The sequence below is a fragment of the Sturnus vulgaris genome, chromosome 13 (assembly GCF_052056855.1).
Source record: "Sturnus vulgaris isolate bStuVul1 chromosome 13, bStuVul1.hap1, whole genome shotgun sequence".
Classification (NCBI taxonomy): Eukaryota; Metazoa; Chordata; class Aves; order Passeriformes; family Sturnidae; genus Sturnus; species Sturnus vulgaris.
In genome coordinates this window covers 12,325,624-12,346,451 of record NC_142255.1, presented here as the reverse complement: position 1 = coordinate 12,346,451, position 20,828 = coordinate 12,325,624, and the positions used below count along the sequence as shown (strand labels likewise).

General features: G+C 43.0%; 1 protein-coding gene and 1 pseudogene across 6 annotated transcripts in view; both read left to right on the top strand.

Annotated features, from left to right (window-relative positions):
* The window catches only part of LOC106861372 (cell surface hyaluronidase CEMIP2-like), a 44,284-nt pseudogene extending 39,937 nt beyond the window's left edge, over positions 1–4,347 (top strand). The window contains exons 14-16 of the transcript XR_015806620.1: positions 366–527; positions 1,763–1,872; positions 4,011–4,347. The product of XR_015806620.1 is annotated as a cell surface hyaluronidase CEMIP2-like (transcript). The remainder of the gene's footprint in view (positions 1–365; positions 528–1,762; positions 1,873–4,010) is intronic.
* Positions 1–20,828, top strand: part of CEMIP (cell migration inducing hyaluronidase 1) — a 102,211-nt gene that overhangs the window by 40,707 nt on the left and 40,676 nt on the right. The window contains exons 1-6 of one of the 5 annotated variants that reach the window (XM_014889727.2): positions 7,797–9,409; positions 11,464–11,571; positions 14,409–14,561; positions 15,210–15,348; positions 16,131–16,367; positions 16,753–16,932. In XM_014889727.2, coding sequence (XP_014745213.2) covers positions 11,496–11,571; positions 14,409–14,561; positions 15,210–15,348; positions 16,131–16,367; positions 16,753–16,932 — 785 coding nt within the window. In that variant the 5' untranslated portion in view covers positions 7,797–9,409; positions 11,464–11,495. Of the gene's footprint in view, positions 1–7,796; positions 11,572–14,408; positions 14,562–15,209; positions 15,349–16,130; positions 16,368–16,752; positions 16,933–20,828 lie in introns of those variants that run through there. The other 4 variants (XM_088172579.1, XM_014889728.2, XM_014889725.2 and 1 more) reach the window with 4 other exon arrangements.

Genomic DNA, 20,828 nt, shown 5'->3' with positions numbered 1-20,828 from the left:
CCCTTGCTCCATGGGCAAATCTGCTTTGCCCAGTGACAGTAATTTCCCCCACATGAAAGGAAACTCTATTAAGGCTGAGCTAAGCATTTTACTCTCAGGATTATTGGCTTCCTATATGTGTCTTACTAATCCACAGAAGATGCTAATGACCTCATTGCTCTTGGTTTTGTACCCCTTTGAGAAAGGATTTTGCTTTCCTTCCACTGACCAACAATCAATGATATCACTTCATCTCTACCAATGATACATTTAAAATTATAGGTGTTTTTAAAATGTAGATATTTTCCTTGCTTGTAACTCCCTTATGGAGTGTAAGGCTCCTCAGCCTGCCTCCACATAACCTACCTCTGCTCTTTTTGTTGCAGATAAATGGCTCAATATTGCTGTTCACCAGCACTGGGATATTCTACGTGGTGCTGGATGCCTGTTCAGGAGCAATCATGGGTAGGCAGCACTTAGGCACAGTCACCAGTGGAAATGCTGCCTGTGCAATAACTGAATATCTTCAAAACATCCATAAAAGAGAGGTAAGAAAACTGCTGAGACTCCACTTCATGTCGCAACCTGTGCCTGATAGAAAAAGAAAGGAAAATTATGTAATTCCATAACCAAATCTGTGATCTGGAGAAATCTGACACAAATTAAACATGTACAAATCCTAAGCATCAGCCAGATAAGAGGAGCAGCATTTCTCTTCCAGGATTGCACAGATTAGAGAAGACAGAAACGGGTTTTCTAGAAAACTGGCAATTTCTTCTAAATAAGCCAGTCATTTTGCAGCAGGGAGTAGATAAGGTCCTTGCAATGACACTTGCAATCCTATGTACCCATCCCCAAGTCCAGACACTTCCTGGCAGCCAATGATTCAGTTTTCCATTTTGGAAACAAGTACATTTCTGTTTATTCTTACTGATTGTTTTTGCCTCTTGTGACAGATGAAAATCACAGGTGTGCCAGATTTTCCAGTGGGACTTGTCAATGACTAGTCCTGCCCTGCCTGCTGGCTCTCCTGCCTTGTGTGGGTCCTGGCAGTGGTCTGGACCATCTCTGTTTGTGTCTGTCCCACATTCCTTGTGGTTTTATGTGTTGCCACATAAACATGGAACAACAGAGATGGATAGATATATTCTTGGCTGCTGGTAGAAGCAGGTCAAGTAACCAGAAAACAGACTTTCAGTCCAAGGCATTTCTGAGAGTTCATGACCAAAGATTTGAACACTCCTGAGTTATTACATCTTCGTTTCTGCACATGGGTGTACATGTATCAGATGTGCATGAAGTGACAAATAGCCATGCAACATCTGTACATTCTGTTTGCTTTCCTGGTTTGATTTTGCAATGAGGCATTCAGATAAATGTGACCACTTGTGCCTGCAATTCACTGCAGGTCCAACTCACTGGGGCTGAAAGGACATCTGTGAGGACCAAAGGCAGATGGAAGATTGATTGAAAATCAGGATGTAGATGTTTGAGTCTCAGCACTGCACAGCAACTGAGTGTCCCTCTCCCATTAGGGAGGGATGTACTCACAGTCATTTGGGCTTGTTTTGATTCCATGGGAAGCACAGGTTTAATCTAGGGCCATTTAAATGGAGATTTAAACTTGGGAAAGCTGACATGGGATTGAAATTAAGGGGATTTAGATGTTCTTAAAGTCAAGCATGCTCCTACATACTTTTCTGAATTGGAGCTTAAAGGTCTTGAGGATCTTTAATGAAGCAATAATTTGCAATTATGCAGTAATTACTGTTCTTCTTTTCAGATCACTTGTCCTTGTGTGCTCTAGAAATATCACAGACATGCTGGGCAGCTCTGAAATGTCTGGTTCTGTCAGGTTAGATTCAGCAAAGCCTATTATCTTCCACAAGGGAGGTAAATATATTTATTCTATCATGTTTCTTTGGCTTTTTATTGCTTTTCATGTTTCTTTGGCTTTTAATTAGGTTGGAAAACACAGCAGAATTACTGGTGTGTATCCCATCCAAACCCAAAGCAGTTATACAATGCTTATCAATGTATTTCCCACTACAATATGCCAGTGTAAGCCAGGGAAAATCTCTTGGCTTAGGGATGGTGAGAAATAGGAGAGTTATTTCAGGATTTTGACTCCACTTTGCCAGTGAAAAGTTGCATGCTGCAAATTTTTCATTCTAAAGGGAGCTTATTTTTCTAAAAAAAAAAAGAAAAAGAAAAGGAGAATCATTTGATAAGGATTCCATCTCTAAAGTTCCAATGCTTGGTGAGGAAAAACAATCATAAGCTGAAAAGTTGATGAAAAAGAAAACAGCCTGCAGTGAAATAAGAGCTATTTATTATTTTGGATAGAAGGGCGGTGCAATCAACAATTTGGGAGAGTCTTTATTACAATTTTACCTTGTATTACTGCAAAAAATTCATTGGTATCATTGGTCCAGAAAATCTATGTTGGGTTTCCTACTGGAAAACTAGAGACTATTGAATCCAGATTTGGATGAATAATGTGAGTGATAAGGAAATCAAGAAAACAGCCACCTAACTTGATGCAGATTTCAGGCCCTCATGCAGAGATCAGATGGAAAATTCGCTGCATTTCCAGCTTCTTATTTTTTGGGACAGCGGAGGGGGAATGAGTAACAGGGGGTTGGGGACTTTTTTCCCACTGCTTTACTGAAATTCATATCAATTTCTGGTTGAAGTTCCAAAGCTCGTTGCCATGACCATTCCAGGGGAGGACAACACAGTCTTTACAGCAGATGTAGCAATTTCATTTTGGGGCATGTTTGATTCCTGAGAAGCCGCTTCTTCTTTCATCCTTTGAAAAGCAAAAGTTTGAGGTTTTCTTTTCTGTTTTTGTACTGACACTTTATTCTTTTGTTCTTTCATCAAAGCCCTGAATACTTTTGGAAGGAATTTTTTGATTAAAAAGGAATTTTTTTTTGTTTGTTTGTTTTGCCAAACTTTCTACCCTGAACCACCTGTGCCATCCTCTTGGCTGTTTTGGGAGCTCGGTTCAGCCTCCTGCCCTGACTGTCCAGGACACAAAAAGCAGCAGGCAGGGCCAGCACCACCCTGGGGGCTCTGGCTGGGGGTCTTGTCCTTGCCCTGCCACCTTGGTGGGATGCTGCTGCCTGGCAGTGGCACTGAGCTGCTGCTGCCTGATCACAAGCTGCCCCTGTTTTACCTTTCCTAAGAGCAAGGGTGTTCACCCGTGTGCCTGCCCTGATTTCCAGTCTGGGGAATTATGTTTGCTCCATGAGCTTCCTCCTGCTGCTTCAGGTATTTGGACTATTTGACTTCACAGCTCCAGGACTGCTCCGTGCTGGGGGGGCTGTGTTTCAGGGCAGGCTGGAGCATTTCTCCCAAGCACACATTGCTTCTGCCAGGGATAATGCAAAAAAATCCCAATCCTCTTGACCCCAGCGGGATCAGGATTTAGGGTCTTGTTTCCTGGTTTTGCAAAACCTTATTTAAATTAAAAGTATTTACAGGAATAGTCTGGATCTAGCCAGCTGCAAATAGCCTTGGGAGTCTTTGCAATGAAAAGCATAATATAAACACAAGACATTATTATTAAAATGGAAGAATACATAATGCCTTTGTACTTTGGGACAGCAGAGGACCAGAGCAGAGGCAACATGAGAGGTAGTTAAGGCATAACAGGATGAAACAAATGTAAACTAATAAAAGAAGGATTCAAAGTGTCTAACCATTTTCAGGTAGTTAAATAAGAAAAAGTATAAGTATTATTTAAAAATAAAGAGTAAAAGAATATTCCTGTTAACTGACATCTGGGTACCTGGCTTAGCTTGTTGAAATACCAGCAGATCCACGATGCAGCAAGTTTATGGTTTCAGTGAGGATCATTCCCTCTTCCATCCCCCTTCCTCTTCTATATATTCTGTTATTTAATTCAAGAAATAAAAGAAGGGCTAAGAAACTTCCATGATATGTGGAGGGATCCCAAGCTGTGCTGCTGGTAAGTGAACTGCCACACCCAGAGGGTCACTTCTCTCCTTGTGTCTGTTTTTCAGGGAGTTTTGCCACGCTTGGCTATAAAGGACAAGCCAAACCACCCTGGATTAAGGTCTTTAATCATGCTACTTATCAGAAAGCTGCTTCTCTACAGCTTTATGTTCAATATCAATGTCCTGATAATACTGTTGAATAGCTAAAATTTGCTTTTTCTCAGAGCTGCTTGGAGCACATGCCTGCAAAGGCTGGGGTGCCCCGGGGTTAGCACTGCTGGGGAGCACCAGCCAGGCAGAGCCCAGCACCAGCACCACCAAAACTGCTGTTCTCACAAGATTGTACCAAACCCATGGTGTTCGCTTGTATATTTTATAACCAATAAATACATTCTCACCTTTCCCTCTTGGTAGAGCTTTATTTTTCAACCAGTGCCTTACAGAGCAGACAGGAGCAGTCTGTGGGCTGCCCTTCCCCGGGGGAAGTGTTTCAACATATCTGTGATTTGTATCAAAAGGTAAGTTTTAAAGGCAAGAGCTGCTCTGGGGTAACTGTGGGACTACAAATAAAATTTGTCGTGGAAATTTAGCAATTCCAGGAAAACGTGAACTTAAGCAAAGGTAGGGAATTCTCCCTTCATTCCTGCTTTTATCCATTAATGTCTGCTTTTTTTTAAAAAAGTGTCCATCTGCTGTGGCACCTTAGGTGAACTCAGCAACATCTGCTTGGTCAGTGTGCAGTGATCTTGTGACAGTGTCTTCCCATCAGACTGAGCACAGAGCACAACAAGGAATTATAAATGTGTTTCTGTCTGAAGCTAATGACTAGTCAAATGATGTTTGTCTAACTGATGTGAACATTTAATTAAAGACTGACAGGAATAAAACCCAGGATAAAGTATGTGCTGCTTTGGATAAAGTCTTGTGTTCCTTTCAGGCAGTGCTCATATCAAATTTCAGTTCCCATTGAGGATTGAAATATTGTTAGTATTAGTGGCTAATTCTCTTTGCTTTATGTTTATGCTGCAGCTGTTTGAAGTAAAGACAAAAATAGAGATTTATATGCAAAGTGAGAAAAAACTGATGACCTCACTGACTGCAGTTAAGCACAAAGTGACCCTGAAATGATGAAAGAGTCACTTGGGTTTGAACATGATGCTACTTGGTGACAACACCAAGGTTATATTGTGAAGGGACAGGTGACTTCAGATCATCCCTGCCATTGAATAACATGGGCTGTTCAAACAGGCAGGTGAAGGTTTTGCAACTGATGTCCTGTTGTTTCTTTGGAATTCTCAGAAATGGCCAAACAAGTTGCTCCAGGGAAAGATCAGTGTTTTGTTGGCCAGACTTTTGCTCCCTGGTGAGCGAGTTGCTCTGGCATCCACGTCCTGGCCAGCTGACATTGCCTCTGCATGGGGACTGAATGCCTTGTATGGGACACCTGCCTCCACCAGACCCATTCTGGCCCGGGTCCTTGGATGTGGTGTCACAGGACACCCAGAAGGTTTACAGGCAGAAAAGGAGGCTGTGGCTCCATCCCCATACCAGGTAGGAGAGGTGAGACCCAGGTTTGGCTGGGGAAGAGGTCCTGGCTTGCCAGAAAGTGTGAAGAAATCAGTGATGCTGCTTAGTAAAGGTAAGAAAAATCATGATGCACGGGACATCATGGGGATGAGAATTGGTACAACAGCCTGAGCAGCTGGAAATGACCCTCTAGGGAGACCCCTGAAGTCCTTTTGAACTCCTATTAATACCTAATTGTTATGATTTCTGATGCTGCACAGGGGGAAAAAAGCAAGATGTTTTTGGCTCATAAGCATAAGCCCAGCATTGGAACAAGTACTTACAGAGCAAGCTTTTAACTTCTTGGAGATTTATTTGATAATCTGTGACATGTCCAGACCCTGGATCCCAATAAAACTTTGCAGAGCTCTAACCCCAGGCAGAGACTAAACAATTGGCAAAGGAAGAGCCTGGTGAAGGAAGGAGAGGAATGTGCCTAAACCTCTGAAAAATCTCTATTCCTCCTCCCGCCCCAGAAGGAGAGCAAATGGCAAATGTCCTGGAGAGGAAGGCGTGGAGTCGTGGCGAGCCAGATGCAAACAGTGAAGTACCACAAAAGCAAAAAGAAAAATATTTACATCCTGATGCAGTTATTTGGGTAGTTAAAAGCAGCAGTTTGAAGAGGATTCAGGATGCTGTGATCCTCTTCAGCCACAGCACTCGCTTTCCTTACCTTGGGAGGGAAAAGAGCCCTCTAACCAGGGACACTGCAGAGGGAACAGTTCCTCCAGGGACTGCTGGGACACTCAAGGGATGTTTGCAAAGGCTGCTGCTAACTTGGCATGCACCAGGAGCCTGTGTGCATGAAGCTGTGGGGTAAGTGCTGCCTGGGTGTTGTGTTTGGAGGAAGCTGCCCTGCTCCTTCTGGGCATTTCCTGAGGATATCCACCCCATGCTGGAGTCCACAGGGACTGCACATGTCCTCGTGGATTTGCAGCTAATCCAGGTATGGCCAGCACATCCCATGCATTCAGGGTGTGTGGCCATTCTGGTCATCCCCAGAGCATCTTTGCAGTGGCTCTGGCACCCCCTGGAAGCACCAGCCTGGCTGGCACAGGCTCAGCAGAGTCAGGGCAAACGGGGCTCAGCTTGCCACTGCTCTGGTGCTTTGAAAACTTCACGTGGTGGAGGAGGGTTTAATTCAGTGAAATGCTGAGCACTTCGAAAGCATGTGAGATTGGGAGTCAGCCTCGGATGGGTGGAGTGATGGGAATTGCATATGATTTTACTTAAACAGAGCCAAAAATTGCTTCCTTTCCTCTTCAAAGTCTGTAAGCCTCTGAAAAAAAAAAAAAAAAGGAAGAAAAAAAAGAAAAAAGTAAACTCTTCAAAAAAGCATAGCTTTAAACCTCCAACTTTTCCCCTTTTATTTCTGTGTCAAAATAGTTTGCCTATATTACAACAAATTTGTAAACATCTTAGTTTTCTTTAATTTATTCATTGCAAAAAATTTCCTCTTAACTCCTGCTCCTCATTGAGAATCCCTTTTTGTGGACATCAGGAACCAAGGAACTTGCAGTGATGTTTATACAGAATATGTAAGCAGAACCTTCTCATTGGGAAAGTTATTAGATAAATTTATAAGAAACCAAGGTTCACTGGGAAAACAGTCAGAATGTTGCTTTTGACTCCAGTATTGATTCATTGAGAATTAAAGTCTGTTCCTGAGTTTAATCCTCCTCCTCTTGCTAGTAAAAACGAGCAGCTGATGTGTGGGTGGCAAGAACCAGAAAAAGATGTGGAGCAGAGGCAGCTATGCTGCTGCTATGTGCTGGGACTGAACAGCATTTCCATTAGCAATCCCCAGAAATTCGTGTGTTTATTTTCTGAAGGCTTTAGCTGTGCCTGTGGCTGGGTGTGTGAAAATCTCCTCTGTGTGTCACTGTAGCAAGGGCTGGCATGTTCTCAGGTCAGAAAAGCAAACGTGCACCTCAAATCCATCTTCCCAGCCGGGGCTAAAATGCAGAATTCCATGAAGAGGGCGAGGGGAGCTGCTGCCATGCAATGTCAGCAAGAAGGGAGCAGAGGCGTTAATTAAACAGCTCCTCCCTCTCTCAGGATCAAATCCAAATCGATGTTGGCCTCTCTGCATATGCATGAGGAAAGATGCAGCAAGGCTTCAAGCTGCTGCAACCCCAGCACCAGCAGTGAATGTGGGAAGGGCTGGGCTTGGTGCCCCACTGACCCATCAGGGTCTGAGAGCATCTCCTGTGCAGAGGGCCCTGGGGAACAGAGGGTTTACCCACAGGTCATCCCAAGCACATGGGCAATTTAGTGTCTGCTGAGAGTTCACTCCCCATCAGGCTAAAAGGTGCCTTTTCCCGGTGAGCTTTGCCTGTTCTTTGGGGATGATGCTGGATCCTTGCTTTGCCCCCATGCAGGTTGGTGCTTTCTTTCACTGGGCAGTAGCAGCATGGTTTGCTGGCCCTGTTTGACATCTTTTTCAGGAGAGATCAGGTAGCTACTGCTTTTTCCTTGTTTCATTTTTAATGTTTTTTTTTCTTGCCTCATTTTTAATGGGTTGTGAATGATCCCATTATGCTCTGCTTGACATACTGAAAGGAGCTGTCTCCAGCAGATGCTGAAGGTACATCCTCCAAAGAGTGCCAAGCCAGTCTTAAATAGCACTTCTAAACACCCAGTATTGGGAGTAACTTTTAAAAATTTTTTTGCCAGGTTCAGGTGGTTGGTCCAGACTTGTGCAGGGGCCGAGTCACAGCGTGTCTTTCTGAATGACTGGTGGTGCCTCCTCCCTGGCCCTTCAGATTCAGGGTGCCTGTGTGACCCCACCAGGACACCTGTGACAATCCAGCTTCCTCAGAGCATTTCTTCACTGTTTTGTTCTCAGAATTGTCCTCAGTGCCTCCAGCATTAAGCCCGTGGGAAGGGCAGTGGATAGGTATTCCTCTGCAGTTTGCTTTCTAGTACAGCACCGCTGCTGACACCTGTGGTAGCAGCCAGCTGAGGACTAATGGTTTCCTGCATCTACTTTTAGCATTGTCTGCTGCTATTGTTCACTTTTTGGAAAGGTTCAGCAGCTGGGAATAATTTCAGAGAGTCTGCCTTGCCAGATCCAAGGATATGAGTCCCACTTGCCATTGCCAGGCAGCTTTTAATGGCTAGATATAAAAGCTTTTCTCACCCAAGAGAGAAGTCCCAGATGGTATTTGAGAAAGGCTGGAGATGATAGGCTCAGGCAGTCACTTGCACGGCCCCTGTGCTCGAATCTGCAGGGAGATTTGTTGACACTGGTGGTTACATCAGAGCTGGAGTCGGCGGCGTGGCGCCCGTTCAAGGATGCGGCGTGTGCTGTATCCCCACGCGGCTCCCAGAGCTGAGTGAAGAAACGCTGCCTGGCAGGAGAGAGCTGCTCCTGAGCCTGCTCCAGCACCACACAGCCATCAGGGAGCCACTATCTCTTCCTCTTATACTGAACAATCAAACCAAACATGCCGCTGCTTGCGCCCGGTATTTGGGAGAGATGCTTAATTGAGAGGTTTAGAAGGAAAATTCCTGAGATTATCCTCCAAGCAGCATTTTTCCACCCCGGTGTTAGTCAGAGCTGAATCAGAGGAGTTGGATCCTCTTGGCTCCCAGCCTTTCCAACCCAAGTGCCAGTTAATACTAACACTGCAATGAACTCGGGCTCGGTGTGAGCCGAATCAAACACCCTACCTCAGTCACAAAATAAGCAGGATATTCTTTGGACTGTGGCAGATCAGACACTGCGAAAACATCGGAGCCCTGGCTCACAGCTGATGCCTCCGAAAATGACATGTCTTCCCAGTGTCTGATTGCTTGTTTTGATCTCTGCTGATGAAGATGGATGCAATCAGGGGAGCAGTCCCTGGTGAGCAACAGGGGATATAAAACCAGAAGCCATTTTGCACAAGCTGATGGTAAGTACTGTGCAGTTCTTGGCTCTAAAGAAAGCAAAGGCTGAGAAATTTCTTGATGTAGTTTCCTACCAGTTTGCTACAGGTTTGTGTCAGAGGTAAGGTCATGAGCTGGACAGAACAGAGATGCTCCTCTGAAGTTTTAATGGGCCAGAACAAAGACATTTCTTTGCTACCTACACAGCAATAGGAGAGCAAATGCATGCCACTGTCAAAAAACCAGTCCCTTCTTTTTATTGCTATGAACTTTTATATCATCTGAGTGTATTTTATGACCAAAGCCTCACCAGTTGGAATCTGGTGTGTGAAGCAGTAACACCCAGTTGTGTCCACACTCTGAGAAATGCTGTTTATCTGCAATGACCATCCTGTGGTATTACCTCTTGTTTAGTTCTTTCTCGATTGCTACAGCAGAGTCTAATGCCTGGCTCTGCAGATCAGGCTGTGTAATAATCACTAATAAATCTTGGCATTTTAATGGCGACTGCTGTACTTGGGGTGTACCTCTCATAATGTTTCTTTGAAAGAGCTCTGGCTTATCCAATGTTGATGGTTAATGCTGTTAAAATGTCAGACATGTGCAGCCTGGCTCTGGCACAAATTCCATGGTGACGGCCCTGCTCTCTGATAATGTATATCATTCAAAGTTATAGCGTTGCTAAGTGCATTCCTCTCTTCCACTGCTCTCTAACAACATTTCAGCACCTGATAGACTCTACCAAGCCCTGAGTCTATGCTGTTTCCAGAGCTCAGGGCTGTCAAATACACTATACCAAAGCAAACAAACATTTCCCTGGTAAAATATTTCCTGCAAAATCTGGGCCTAATGCTATTTTTAATACAATCACTGGATTACATGTGTTTTGAACCTATCATTGTACTTTGAGTTGTGTCACCTTTATGAGGAGTGCAGATGTGTCTCACATATACACTACAAAATTTGCTCCAGAATAAATCCTGGCTTCTTCCATTCTTTTTCTTGTGTTTTTGTTGTTGTTTAGCTTATGTGAACAAGTGACATGAAAAATAACATGTGTTTTTGCCTTAAAAAATTGGGGTACCCTGGAATTGTTTTCAGTGCTTTCTTTTTGTGTTGAACTAAACTGTGTGATGCATACATTTATCTTGTTTCATCAGTGGGATGTGACACGACAGCTACAAATAAATGTCTTTGATATTCCCCAGACATTGGCTTATATGATAAAACCTAAAGACTCCAAAGACTACGTATGAATTTTAAACAGTGCCTTATGAATACAGAAGTGGGTGTCCTTGCCTCCCTGTGAATACACATGTCAATAAATTGTCATGAGCCCGGGGCAGAGCTGCAGAATCAATCACTGGAGACCAGAGAGAATCACATTAATTCTAACTTTGACTTTCATGACACTGCCTGTTTGTTTTTGCTGGGGGTTGGCTACAGAAGAAATGAAAACAACATTAGGTAGACTGGTTTCAAAAGCAGCTTTTGGTTTTGCAAGAAAATTCTGAGCTGGCACACTAAATAGACAATATTTTCTTAGATCTGAAATCTAAGAAACTGCATGCTTCAGGTTGGAAGTGTGAGTACAGTTTATCTGGGGGTACACAAAACACCATTGCTAAAAATGTGTGGGTATTTTGGGGAGAGAGAGGTGCTACGGAAAGGTTACTCTGTGAAAATCTGTCACTCTGCAAACGCCTTCTCTGTTGTGTTTCATTACTTTTTAGCACATGTGAATATGCAGCCCTAGAGAGTCCTGACACTGGATGTGTTTATGCCACATTCCTAAGGCGTTTTTGGTTACAGCTGGTGGCTGCTTTCTGAGTGTCTATTTGAATTCCCGAGTGGGTTTATCCCAAACCAAACAAAGGGTGAGGAGCTGCCCGTGGCTCCTTGCTCTGTTCAGGCTGGTCCTGAATCAGTGCAAAGGTGTTTTCAGCCCTTGAGCTGAACAGGAGTGGATGTGGTCTGGCATAAAGCTGGATTTAACCCTTTCTTTCCCCTTTTTTTTGGTGCAGTGAATGAACTGGGGAGAGAAAAAAAGTGACATTTTCTTGATATTCTTTTTTCACAGCTATCCATACAGAGAATTGAAAATCCTGAAGAATGGCTCTACCTACGTCCAAGTATCTGGCTGGAAGTTTGGGGTTTTTTCTGTTTGTAGTCTCTTCAGTAAGCACAGGTGAGTTTTCTTGCCATGGGGAAAAAGGGATATGGTTTGTAATGCTATTTTTAATACGACCAGCTTTTGACTCATTGTATAAAAAGAGTCAATGACAGAGAGAAAAAACTCAGGAGAAAAGCAGTTTTCTGGTGTGCCAATACTTCCAGTCAAAGGCAGCTGGAGTGGCAAAGACTGAAATTTCTGAGCAGGTGAAAATACCCTCAGCAATCCCTCAGACTCTGCCACACATTCTTAAACCAAACACGAACTTAATGAACTGCCACAAAGAAATAGCAAAAGAAACCTCAGGTCCTCATAACTGTGGCTGAGGGAGGTGAAGGCGAGCATTTTCCTGCATTCCTCAAGCCCAGATGTGGAGAGCAAAGAGCTCTGGCCTGACATCCCTGTCCCTTGGGTTTTGTTTCTTCCAAGCAGTTCTTTTACTAAGCAGTTTATGGAAGGGGGAAAGGGGAGATTGATTTACATATTCTTTATACAGCTAATGTGGAGGTTTGTGTTTGTTTGAAACAAAGAGACCATATGTCTTGTCCCAAACACTGCAGCTGCATGAAGCAACCTCTCATTGTCAGGCTCAGGCCCTTTTGGTCAAGAAGCAAACATTCAGTTAATTCCTTGTGCTGGGTAGAATTTGCACTTTTATTTTAAAAATGACAATGAAAGTAATAATCAAGCTGTCAAGGTAACTGGACCAGCTGGCAGAAGATGCTCAGCCTGATGGTGTCATTGGCACAGCAGATGCTGGTGGTGTGCAAAGTTCCTGGTACAAATTTGTTAATGAAATTGGGAATTTGGGTGCTCTGCTTCTGGTTTGTTGACTTTTTGCTGTTTGTCATCCCAAACACCAGCCTAAATTCCTCTTGATTTCCCCTTAGGCTTCCCTGTGTGCCTCTCTGTTTCAAAATAATGAATTTGGGGGCACAAGTCATCTTTTGAGACTGCAGGAAGCTGCTTGTGTAGTAGAATATTCAAGAATGTGAAAAAATGAACAAGATTTTTATCCTTTACATTTAAATTGATTAATTAAGGTATAATTTAACTGATAAATTATACCTTTGCATTTGAATTGATTCTTTTGGTTTTATATCACTTCTCATCATGAGCAAATTTTTCTATTATCCTTATTCCCAAGGAAATAATATCACTTTAAAAAAAAATTGTTGTCATTGTGTATTGCATTCCACGTCTGAAATATTTATCTTTTCTAACTTTTATTAATCCTGTGTGGCTTCTGGTAGGAACCCAGAAACACCTCCTTATTTTTCTCAATTACTGTAAATTGGAGAGAGTGCCTCTGACATTACTAATACAATTCCAGCTTCCAGCTGGCACAGGGTACCAAAATCAGGTCCTGGATGTTTATCTGTATCTGACTTGCTGCCTGGTAGATTATTGTCCCTCTCTGATTTACTTCATGTATACGAGAAAAGTTTGCAGAGAGACAAGGTCAGTGCAGCCCACATGAAACATCCCTTGCTCACCTTGAAAATTTGTATTTATTGGGGCTCTGGAGACTTTAAAGCCATGGCTGGTCCAATTCTATTGTTTTCTTAAGATATGAAGCTGGTGGAGGAATGTGAGGGGAAACTGAATGCAGATGGACAGATTTTTTTTCTGTTCAGTGGAATTACAGATGTCCTTCGAGTTCCACAGTGGCAGCACAAAACAACTGCCTGTCGACTGCACCAGTACCAGGAAATGTTTCCTTGCTTGCATTTGCATCATTGTCCTTTCCATTACTGGAGGCATTTGTCTCTTTGGGCAAAACCCACACAACTTTACTGTACCAAGTTCCAGAGATAAAACCCTGCTGAGGTCAAGGTGTTTATCCCATGCCCATCATCACTGATTTGTTGGTCCTGTAGTTTTCTCCATGGTGTTTTTGTTTTAAGGGATAAAAATTGCAAAGCTGGTGAGAACTCCCAGCCCTTTCTGAAGGCAAAGGGCTCATTGTTCAAACTTCCACTGACCTCAGCTTCCTAGGATTAGAAAGGGTTCTAGCCTCAGAAAATATGCATCACACCTGAGACTCTCACTCACAGTTTTGTTGATTAGAGTAAGACATGAGGCTCACATATCAGCCCAGGTTGTATCAGGGAAATATTTTATCTTCAATACATAGTTGCAACGTGAGACTCTTGGATGTGGCATGAGAGCTGTTCAGACTAACACGTCATGGCAGCCCATCATCAAATTTGTGTGTGGAGACTGGAGATGTGTGATCCCAAAGTGAATGAATCCCTATTGCTTGTGGCTGGAAAAGCTCACAAACCCAGGCACACTTGTGAGGTTCCTGTTGCTCTCTGTTACTGGATGTACTGGCAATCGCTTGGTGCTTGGCATTGCCATGCTAGTTTGATCTCTTTTTCTTTCTGTCTCCAGTGAAAATATATAATGCAAACATATTTTAACATCTTTATATTAAACAAAGTAGGTAATTTGGGGGAATTTTAAAAGGTAGTAGTTGTTTTATCTTTCTTTCAATACCTTCCCTGGGCTTTGTGTCTAGACGGTACAAACAGAGCTAAATGTCACTGCAGGAAGGGCTCACTTAAAGTCCCTTTTCAGTAGTTTTCTAGAAACTGCATCCCCTGCAAGGCTCCTTTGCATTGGGTTTTTCCATTCTTCCAGAAAACAGAAAGCCATACAGTTTAAGCTGTTATTTGTTTTCTTTTGGTGGTGACCCACATGTACCCTGCTGCACTGAGGTATGGCTGTGTTCCCTGGAGCCAGCCAAGAGCGAGATGCTGAGTGATACTGTGGAGATGCCCAGGTGCAGAGCTTTCTGTCTCACACCAAACAAACACTGATTGTCCTCCCTCTCCATCTTTGCCCAGCAGAAGCAGCTGTCACATGTCCTGACAGAGATCCTGAGTTGGAAATCTGGAACCCAGGTCACAACGAAGAAAACCGCGTTGAGATCCGCAAAGGCAGGAAGCTGCTCCTCTCTTCTTCTGCAACTGTCCACTCCATCCACATCACTGATGGAGGTAAAACGTGCTGCTGGCAAGGCTGGGTGCTGTCTGCACCCACTGGGACTCTTTAAATCATGGTGGATCATGCTGAGAGAGCTTCTTGCTGAGAAGTGGGGGCTACTGGGCAAACACAGCTTTACCCCAGTACAAGGCTGGGGGGTAGCTGAGGTGCTGAGATTCTTTAGCCATTGTAACCAGCCTATTTTCTGTCCTGTCTGGAGAATTTACACAAGTAGCTCAGTGCAATGATCAGTTCTACTTCTGTGATTTGCTTCAAAAACATTTTTTTTAGCAAACCACTGGCCTGATAGCATCATACTGCAGTGGTTATGTTATCAGGGCCTCAGGACAGGGCAATGCTTATGTCCTTCTTTGTCTCCAAGGACAGAGCCCTAGTGTTGCTGGCATGAATAGCTTTTATTCATCTTAACTCTCAATTTCTGTCTTAGTTTTGAATGGGTCCTCTTCCATGCAAATCTTAATTTCACTCTTCAAGAACTGGACTGAATAAAAACTAATGTTTTCAGGATTTGTAGTGAGAGCTGTTTTGGGGTGTATGAACAGAACTTTTGAAAGACTGAGGTGACAGCCCAGCATTGGGTTACAACAACCTCACATGAGCTGTTGTGTGATAAAGCAAATGCCATAACCTTCTCTGCTTAGGGAAACTGGTCATCAAAGATGATGTGCAGCCCATCACCCTGCGTACAAGACATATACTCATTGAAAATGATGGAGAGTTACACATTGGCAGTGAGCTGTGCCCTTACCAAGGCAATGTGGTTATCATCTTATATGGGCGGTACGTATGCATGATAAAATACTACCTTGGTACCTTCTGGCATCTCTCTTCCACATCAGGGAATGAAAATGTTCCTTAAAATTACATGTTCTCAGGTGCACTCATCATCAGTGCTCTGTGGAAAGTTCATAACTTTTTAGACAATTTAAACGGCCCACAAAAATTGATGCAGGTTTGGGTTTTTTTCTCTTCTACTGGGATATGAACACTGGGGTGTTTGGGCATGCCAGAGAATCAGCATGCACCTTCCCACAACTCAAACTGATTTTCTAGAATAGGCTTAAAACCTGAGGAGTTATTTTTATCTGACATTCTCCTCTCTAAACATCCTTCCTTTCTCTATGGGAGTTGTGAGCTGAAGGATAACATGTTTATGTCTCACAGATTGGTACAGGATCTCTTAAAATTTCAGGGTGCTAAATTCATATTTAACAACAACTGGACTTCTTAGCTCCTGCTTAGGGTCTTGCCTTCCTCCAGAATTCAAAAATCACAGATGTGGCATTCAGTCTGGGCTCCAGGCCTCCTCTGGCCTGGATATAATGAATATAGCATGTGTAAGCTGTGTTCCAGATTGTTTTTGGTCATTGGTAGCTGCTACTATTTTTAAAAGTAATTTATTTTCTGTACAACGTGGGCAGCTCCTGATTCTTGGAGTACCTGAAAGAAATGCACTGTAAATCAAGAGAGTTCTGTCCTCGGGTCACAGCAGCACAAGGAGAGAGGTTCCTTGACTCAGACACAAACCCAAGCCTGGTCCCTTTCCTCCCTTCCTGCTTTAGAGCGGATGACGGCAGCCAGCCAAACCCTTACTTTGGACAGAAGTACCTTGGAGTCAGCAAAGGTGGCACTCTTGAGATCCATGGAAAGAAAAAGCTGTCCTGGACTTTCCTAAACAAGACTCTTCACCCTGGTGGCATGGAGGAAGGTGGATATTACTTCGAAAGGAGCTGGGGCCACCGGGGTGTCATTGTCCACGTCATTGACCCCAAGACAGGGGCAGTTGTCCACTCAGACAGGTGAGTGACCTTCTGCCTGCCCAGGTGTGAGGGTCTTGGGGAACAGGCTGGGGACAGCATCTCAGCAAGCTCAAACACACATTTTAGCATCTTGTTTAAATGAGTGTTATTGCATATCTGTACAATTTCTCCTAGACCAGCAATCTCCAAAACCACAGAGTGAGCAGTGTTATATCCTGCAGTTTGTTAAATAGAGTTTAATCAATTTGGGTTAACAGAACCCCCTAACACACCCTGCTAGACAAGTGCTTTTGCAACAGGGTAATATTACAATAAACAATACAAAATAATACAAATATACTTTCTTTATAGTACTTGCTTTTCAGTACATAAGGATGTGGTGATCACTGCAGTAAATATTTATGGGTGTTTTTTATCACTGCAGGTTTGATACCTACAGAGCAAAAGAGGAAAGTGTCCGCCTGGCTCAGTATTTGGGTAGAGTTGCAAATGGCATGATCCTGTCAGTTGCAGTGAATGATGAAGGATCCAGAAATTTGGACGACTTGGCCAGGAAAGCAATGACCAAACTGGGCAGCAAGCATTTCCTCCACCTTGGGTTTAGGTATGTGCCAGTCCTGCCAGTTCTCCCAGCACAGAGGCTTTATTATGTTCCTGAGATGTCCAAATAGTTCCACTCTTTCAAAGTCACAAAGTTCTTTCACATGGGAAAAAAAACCTAAAAAAAGAGGGAAACTTCTCAATGTGGAGTTTTAGCAGTTAATTAGATAGTTTCAGATGCACTCAGAGTCTATATTGGGTATTTTTATTAGCAGATTGAGGAATAGCATATGATTCACATTAGAAAAAATGATTTTCCAAGATATTGTTCCCACAGGTTGCTTATTCCAATTTATTTTCAAGCCATTCCCCAAAGATTGAAGAAGCATATTTATACACACACAGAGGATTAGATGGGCTGAGAATTAAGGAGGGTACAATAATTGCTGTGTAGCCCTGGCTACATACATACAGACACACTTAGAGCACATTCCTCAGCTTGTGCAGTGCAGGTCTGGGGACTTGTGCAGCACAGAAATTTAGCAAACATGGATTTATGGTGTGGACTGTAAATACTTCTGTGGCCAAAACAGTGTCTGTGTTGGCACACACACTGTTGAGAATACTTGCTATTTACCCAACTGTATCCATTATATTTTTTGTGTTTATCTGAATTTATGTAGGCTTTTTTTTTTTATGAGGCAGTAAGAGGGTGTCTGCAGAACACACACACACACACACACAAAATCTGCCTTGTAGGGAGAAGTGCTACAATACAGCAGTTTGTGGAAAGAGACATCTGTCAGCTGGGCACACACAGATGGAGCAAGGTCTGGGGTGGTTGATGAAGAGGTTGTGTCAAATGTTACAGGGGCTCCTGGGCACCAGACAACACATTTCAAAGAATCAACAAGGAGGGCAGAAATGGTCTCCAAAACCAGGCTATCCCCAGGCTATCAGTGCAATTCTTGCTCTCAAACCTAGACCCCATATTAGAGCCCAGTAGTCTGCTGGGGTTTTTGTTGTTTTTTTGGGTTTTTCTTTTCAAATGCTGGAATTAGGGAAACAGAACATGTTTTTTGAACATTTTACTTTTTTCCCCCAATTGTGCTACAGGAAGGAACTGATCGTTTTTGCATATGTTTATAAAAGTAAATGGCACTTGAGATTTTTAGGCTGCTGTGGTGTTTTAATGCAAGCTTCTCATCATTTTGCCATCAATGTTTACAATGGAAATATCACAGAAATTCATCCATGGAAGTGTGACTTTCAGCATTGCTATTGTTTGCAGTCAAGAGGCTAATCCTTGCCAGGCTATTATCTGAAATATCACAAATTTGCATTCCATGAATTATAGAGACATGTGGATAAATAATGAGATAGTAATTGGTCAACACTGCCTTCCACCAGCATGTGGAAAAATATCTGGTGCATTATTTAAAATAACATATTTTGAGAAGTGTTCTCAGAGTTTAAGTTCATCAATTCTTAAAAGCCACACTGTCTGGATGGCAGCTGGGGCCAGACTTAGGCAGTTTGATGACACAGTGGAGCACAGGCAGCTTTAGGTGTATCCAAGTTTTTCCTCTAAAGCAAATTGAATTTCCACTTCAGTGTAACAAGATTTTCACATAGTGGTTTACGTTTCAGACACATCTATAACTATGAATAAGGATGTATGCACTTGACAGGTGATTTTTGAAATTTTGTTTTAGTATCTTAGAAAAAAATGCTTGGAATGAGAAAATTACAAACACGTGTAAACCTTTTACCCTCTGCGGCCAAGGCAGGCTCTGGCTGAGGAGAGCAGATGGGTTTTTGTTTCTAACACTCCTGTCACCACTCACTGCCCAGCACTGGGGTTTGCTGGCTGGTCCTGCTGAATCCTGGCTGTCAAATCTTCTCAGCTGATGATGGCTGGGGCTGGCCATGGGCATTCCTGACAGAACAAGAGTGTAAGCCTCAGGCTGAGGAAATTTCTTCTTGCAACTTTGTGAGGTGTCACTTGAGTCAGGCTATGCAGTCATAGATTGTGTTGGTTTCTGGCTGGGGTTAATGGGCAAATTCCTGTCCATTTCCAGTTGCTCCATATGCAACCAGATTGTAAAGTTGTGCTACTCCCCCTTGCTGTAGCAGAACCGATGTGCAGTGCTGATTTATTCAGAAATGTTTCTGTGCTCCTGGAATCTCTTTTAATTGCCTATTTGCTGAGTCCAGAACATCAGGAATGAAAGGAAAATCTTGCATTCCTCTCCTATTGTTTTTCTTCTGAAAAGTGTGTTTAGTCTTTCAGTGTGAGCCACTTTTTTTCCCCTTTTACTAATAAATGAAGAGAAAGCCTTTTTGCACTTAATGACATAGTTGTTCTCTTTGGAATTCCACACAAATATCTCCTGTTTGGCTCTGGCTTCCTGGTCGCTTCATTTCATACAACCCAAACAGATTGCATGTGTCCTTATGTGTCAGGGTTGAACAACTATAAAACTATTTTTAGTGGTAAAGTAACTGGGAGAAGCAAGTATTTTAACACATGAAACAGGGCCAGACCTTGAGTTGCAGAAGTGAATAGCTCCTTATTTTTAAAATTATTTATGTGATTATTTTTGAGGCATCATAATTTTTTGTCATTTGTTTCAAATTTGATTTACCAAAATAATAATAATAATAACAAAACCAAAAAAATGTTGACTGCTGAGTGATAAAGTGTCCTTGCTGCTCCCATCCCCCTTCTCTCCCTGGATGGAGATCACAGCCTGTCAATGCTTTTGGCAATTGGCACACAGGCAAATTTTCCAGCAGGAGCATCTGGCTGGCAGGCTGCTGAGGCAGTGGTGTTGGCAGCCTCCACTGAGCCTGGCTGGTGCTGGGGCTGAGGACACACTGCTGGGACAGTGTCCCCTTGGGCAGCCACTGGGGCCATGGCACAGCAAGGGCTCACCCTGAGCCTGCCCTGCTGCCCCCAGAGCAGCAAATCCCAGCAAACCCCAGCTCGTGATTTGGGTGTGCTTTAGTGGCTCTCTGCCAATGTCTGTACATGTTTTATTCTGGAGTTCCAAACTAGAGTGGTTTGGAACTTCATTTGAACCAACGTAAGGCGACCTGCAAGACTCTTGATGCAAGTGAAATGACCAGATATTTATAACTATAGAGACATGACCTAATCCATGGGAGTTTTTGTTAAAATCAGGACAGTCTCCCTACCACCCTAAAAGCATATTTTTTATTCTCTTAGTCATTAAGAGCAGATATGCCTCAACTACTTCTACTTTGAAGATAAAAATCCCCCCTGACCCCTACTAATTGTGCTCACCCTCAGGGTTGGGAGGCACTTTAGTCCTTATCTCCATTGCTTTCCCATCCATGTGGTGACTCCCCAAGGTGGCTGATTGCTATTGAACCTCCTTGATCAATGACCTTCACATGGTAATGAACTGAATTCTGACATGGGATCAGATTTGAACAGACAACTCAGAGCCATAAACCTTTATCCTTGTTCAGTGTTCAATGTGCAAAGAAGGAAATTAGATATGCAGACTATCTAAGCATTTTTCATTGTCCTTTGCCAGCCAGTTTCTCTATTAGAAATTCTCATGGGTCATTCCAAAGACAATTGTCATACACAAGGTTTCAGCATGGGCTTAATTTATTTAAGCAGAAGTGGTTTCTTTTCATATTCTTCAGTGTATACACAATGTACACACACACAAGATTTATTTGCAGGCTCCCCAAGGAGTTGCCAGTGTCTTTTGGGTCTGTCATACACAAGTTTCTTTAAACATTCGTTTAAAGAACAAACACACTTGTTGCAGGCATGTTTTAAGTGGGGATTTTTCTTCAAATTTGCTTCTCTTCTGATATATTTACTGAAGACATACAGTGTTGAGATAATTTTAATTATGCTGCTTGTGACACTAATCAGACTGTTTTGAATGTGGTGCCTCTGAGAAATTTAGGAACATT